This window comes from Trypanosoma rangeli (genome assembly GCF_003719475.1).
Source record: "Trypanosoma rangeli strain AM80 chromosome Unknown Tra_15.4_contig_00207, whole genome shotgun sequence".
Taxonomy (NCBI): domain Eukaryota; phylum Euglenozoa; class Kinetoplastea; order Trypanosomatida; family Trypanosomatidae; genus Trypanosoma; species Trypanosoma rangeli.
In genome coordinates, this window is record NW_021705951.1 from 30,668 (window position 1) to 35,378 (window position 4,711).

A 4,711-nucleotide genomic window follows, 5' to 3' on the forward strand; every position below is an offset into this window, starting at 1 on the left:
AGGGCCGGGCCGAGCGCAGCCAGGGCGCTCCCCACGACCATGCGCGCAGGCCAGCGCGAGCGCCGCAGACGGCCGCCGCATCGCCCAGCGCAGAACCCGGCCTTCAACAGGACCTCCCCGGCACGTTGAGCGTCGCAGCGCACAGGTGCCTCGGCGCAGGGGGCGCCGCGTTCCGCTACGCTTTCCAATCCTCCGGCACCTGGGGCCGGGGGCGCCCTGGTTGACTCGCTCCCGCAACGGCGGCCTGGGCGCTGTCGAGGGCACTGGGGTTTTTGCGCGCGGTGCCCCCAGAGCTCCCCAGGCTCCGCCCAGTGCCGGGGAGCCGCCCGATCGCACCTTCCGCCGACAAGTGCCTGCAATGCGTTTTTCCACCAGCCGCCTGTGCCGCAGGCACCGCCGCAAGCGCGCCCACGTGTGGCCCAAACCTTCTGCCCGAGTGGCCCCTTGGCGGGGCAGCGGCTGCACCACTCCCAGCCGCTGCCGCACCGCCTGGAACTGAACGCGGGCACGCCGTTGCTCGCGGAAGCCTTCATCCACCAGTGAGGCCCCGGGCGCATTATTGCGAGTGGGGTCACCCCGACGCACCCTCTCCGAGAGCCGGCTACTCACTACGAAAAGGCCAACGGTGCGCCACCAACCGCTCTCATGAACTCTCAGCCCGCCAACATGGCAAAAATGCCACGGAAAGGCAAAATCCATTTTCTTTCTTTTTTTGCTCCGCCCACGGCCCAAGAGCCCCCAGCAATGGCAACTCAATTGCGGGGAATGTGCCAAGCAAAAGCGTGGTAAACAAGCCGTTGGGCCATTCGGCCGCGGCTGCCCTATTTACCTCAAAAAGTGTGCGGTGCAGCGTGTGCGGGAGGCAGTAAACAAACCTGCCCATGAACTTAATTGTCCTTCAAAAATCATGCACTGAGAGCAACGATACGCAATGGCACATCCGAGATAATCACACCGGGGTGTTGCTCCACCGCACGCGCGCCAAACCGGGGCCATTCCCCTGAAAGGCCCCCAACAACAATAATAACAAAATTAAAATCATTGCCACTCCCCACAACTCCCCCCAACACAAAATAATAATAATAATAATAATAATCTCCGACACAATGAAGATAACTTTTCCTAAGCGCTGTGTGTTAGGCACACCGCTGTATTCCCTTTTCCCTCGCTTGCAGTAACTGTTTCTTTTTTAAACACACACCCACACCCGCACACACCTATTAGACACATGTGGTAGAAACAAGGGGGAAAAAACACACATTTTTATTTGTTATTTTTATGTCAGTTTTATCTTCAAGGGGGGAAAAGAGAGAAAGGCGTTGTCGCTTGGAGCTGCCTGCCCCCAGCACGAACCCAAACATCACAAATTTGGCGTTTGCGAAACGCGCTGAATATCCTATGATCAACACATTAATACTAACACCGTGACCAGCATGACCACTGAAATTGAGGGGAAAATCGATACCAACTGACTCACATCAGCGCCAGCACTCGTGTCTAGTGGACATAACACACTTCACTGCGCTTCGGGCACACAATCTCCCCGTCCCTGAAGAACGGCGAAGTTGGTGTGATAGTGCTGCCCTCTGGGCATGCATGCCAGGTCTCATCACCAAGGTACCGCACAAGCAACTCGTCGGTGTCGCACGCCACCTCAGCACAGACGTCCCCAATGAGACCATGAAGATCACGCAGGTAATACGTTTTTAAGCACTTTGATCTTGGGCCAATGCGGCTTCCACGCATTAAATATGCATCACCATCGACGCACCACATGTTTGGCAACGGGACAATGAAGGGGCAGCAGTCCGTTAGGTCGGCAGAGCGCCCGCCGACTCTGGGATCCGTGAAGTACTGAAACTGTGCGGGAAGGGGGTCGTCGTAGCCAACAATCTTACAGCTCCCCAGGGCAACACGATCCGATGTGCATTCCAAAAGATTGCTTGTGGAGTCGCAAAACATTTCCGGGTACTGGGTGACGCCATTAATCAGGCACTTCTCCGTCAGCAGTTTGCAGCCGAAGTTGCTGCCCCATGGCATCTGTTCCGCCATGCTCCACTGCGCCCTGTAAAAGCCCATGTCATCAAAAGCAGCCATCGTCAGCGCCGTGTAGTAGCCGGCACCTTTCATGGAAGCCATCAGCTCGTCCTTCGCGTTGCGTCTCTCCCAATGCGACGATGGCCTTATACCCCCGCCCCCATCCTCCAGCTCCATTCCAGGGGCACTTGTGCAGTTGAAGTGCGCACGAGTCTTTTCCACCGTCTTGGGTGAAGACACAACAACCACATTCTTTTTTCCACGAACCCCAGGTATTGTCTTTACCATGTTCATGGGATTAAAAACATACGTGGCAAACCCAAGCACGTGCGCGATCTCATGCGCCGCGACACGAACAGTGGAATCCGAATCGATGACTGCATGGGGTCCAATATTTATCACCCCGGCCACAGGACGTCCATCGGGCAAAAAGGAGCACCCCAATGCCCACGCAATACTAGGAGGCTCAGTCGGGGCAGCAGCGGCGTACAAAAATATGTCCGCGCCAAACACGCCCGTTGTGTGGTGGGAGCTGGGTATAGTAAAACTACCGCATGCTGTTTCAGATGTATAATTAGGCACACGCAGTCCTAGCATAAGCGGTTGAACGTGGAGACGATCCGTGTGCATCTTGATGGCTCCTGGAATCAACCGATTCAAGGTGATGAACTTTTTTTCGGCCGTAAGAACATCCTGCTGCAAGCACATACGGATTCCTCCTTCAAAGTCCGAGCGGACATCTCCCGCAGCGGTGCAGTACTTGGAAGGATTGTTCATGTCCTCGGAGGAGACCTTAAAACGGATGGGCGCCCAATCGGGCCCAGAGGCAGTCAACACCTGAGTCACGCCACGCTCCCGGCTCGGCAATTCAAGCACAACTGCCCTCATCGGGGGGCCAGCCTTGCGAGAAATGCGGTCAAATATGCAGCGATGCTCAGCGACTGCAAAAGAACCGGTGCAGCAGCAAAGCAGCAGCAACAGCAGCAACAGGACGTGCAGAGTGTGACGCATTCCTCGTGCCTTTCCTTTGCGTGGCGTCTCGTTCCCTTCTTTCCTTCTGTGCTTCACTTGCGTATTGTGTCGTTGTACTCCGATTCGTGTCTAGTGTGAGGTTAAGGACACCAAATAAAAAAAAAAAAGAGTGAGCGTCTGGCCCACCGACGAGCACACACACACGCACGCACCAAAAACAACCACGGCCAAGACGCGCCCGTGGCCACCCGTGTGCCCAGAGGCGCACACGACGGAAAACGAGGCAACCAACACCGTCGGCAGCGCGTCGTCCCCATTTATGCTGCGTGAAGTGTTGCGCCCACGCGCATGCCGCACGACTCCACCTCACCGCGCACAACACCACCGCAGCGGAAATCGGGTCCCCCGCAGCAGAAGGCAAACCCTTTCGCTGCACCTCAACCACTCACGCTCACACACCACAGTTGACCCCCGCAAGCAACATGGGGGCAACCAACCACACTCCGCAGCCAAACGTCTCAGATGCCCCGTCGCAAAGGGCGTCAGGCGTAGGCGGAATAGAGAAACAAGATGCACAGCAACGCAGCATCAGACACTCGTACGGCCCGTCGCATCCACACGATTCAACCTTTCACTGTGACTGGGCAGAAAACTTGTTTGCAAACAAGCAACAAAGAAATGGGGAGGAAGGGCCCTTCAGGAATTTCCCCCGGCACCAAAATGACCTCGCCGCCAACACCACCTCCACTCATCGCCAAAAATCCGCCGCCGTTAAGAGCGCAACCACAAAAACACCGCCTCTGCCCCGACGTCCGCACGGCCGCGACGCTGGGAGTGTCGCACAGACACGACGAGTATCCCAGCAGGGAGCACGCCTGCCACAACCCACACGGCGACACGCATCGCTAGAAACTCCTTTCCTCACGACCCCGTCGTTCCCTCTCAAAGACACGCGCCCTCCACCCACGGTGTGAAGCAATAGAAAAGACCCTCCAAGTCAAAAAGCCGGAAAAAAATGTCTTCTTCCAGCACGTTGTACACAGAGCGCAGCCCTATGCGCGCGACACCGCACAGCGGCTGCCCCCCACAGACCCCTCGCCAGCAGTCGCGCAATTTGTGCCGCACCTCGCCCTGTGGAACCCATGCGGGCCTTGGAGTCTCCCTCGTCGCTGGCAAGCCCTCGGACGAAACAAAGCGCGTCCCCAGCCCCTCGCGCACACCATCCAAAGTGCGGCAGACGCGCAGGCACCACAACCATGGGAGCGGCCCAAGTGACTATTGCCCCGCAAAAAAAAAAGCACACACCCATCAACCGCCGGCCCCGCGCAGGTGCATGTGTAACCCCACGCACCGAGCACCGCAACACCAGCTGGCTTTGCTGCCCCTGGGGAGCTCACAGCACAGGAAGCAGGGCATACGCCCAAAAACGGGGCGCAACGAACCTGTCCTGTTGCCCCACGAGGGCACCCGTGGGCACAACCACACAACCGCTGTGCGGGTTCCCGTGTCAAAAACAAACAAACAAACAACGTCAAAGTGGGCCTCCCCGTGGGCGTCCGCTCAGTGAAACAAAACACGGCCACATGCCTTCAGCACCAGCGCCTTCCTTTGTAGACAAACCTTCAGACAAGAAAAAACAAAAATAAAGAAACATATAACAGTAAAATAGACACCAGCCTTACGAACCGAAACCAACACAATC

At 57.0% G+C, this 4,711-nt stretch overlaps 2 protein-coding genes across 2 annotated transcripts, besides 3 other annotated features; both read right to left on the minus strand.

Moving 5' to 3' along the window:
• TraAM80_05993 (uncharacterized protein) lies at nt 1–699 on the minus strand (the record flags this gene model as incomplete). Its single annotated transcript, XM_029382851.1, has 1 exon — nt 1–699. A coding segment is annotated over one exon (699 nt), but the record flags the coding sequence as incomplete, so codon positions are not given.
• A 373-nt stretch (nt 700–1,072) lies between these two features.
• Nucleotides 1,073–1,096: a microsatellite.
• A 97-nt stretch (nt 1,097–1,193) lies between these two features.
• Nucleotides 1,194–1,217: a microsatellite.
• A 280-nt stretch (nt 1,218–1,497) lies between these two features.
• Nucleotides 1,498–3,048, minus strand: TraAM80_05994 (surface protease GP63; the record flags this gene model as incomplete). Its single annotated transcript, XM_029382852.1, has 1 exon — nt 1,498–3,048. The coding sequence occupies one exon, from the start codon at nt 3,046–3,048 to the stop codon at nt 1,498–1,500; it is 1,551 nt and encodes a 516-aa protein (XP_029237324.1).
• Nucleotides 3,049–4,641: 1,593 nt separating this feature from the next.
• Nucleotides 4,642–4,675: a sequence feature (A-rich).
• The last annotated feature ends 36 nt before the right edge of the window (nt 4,676–4,711 follow it).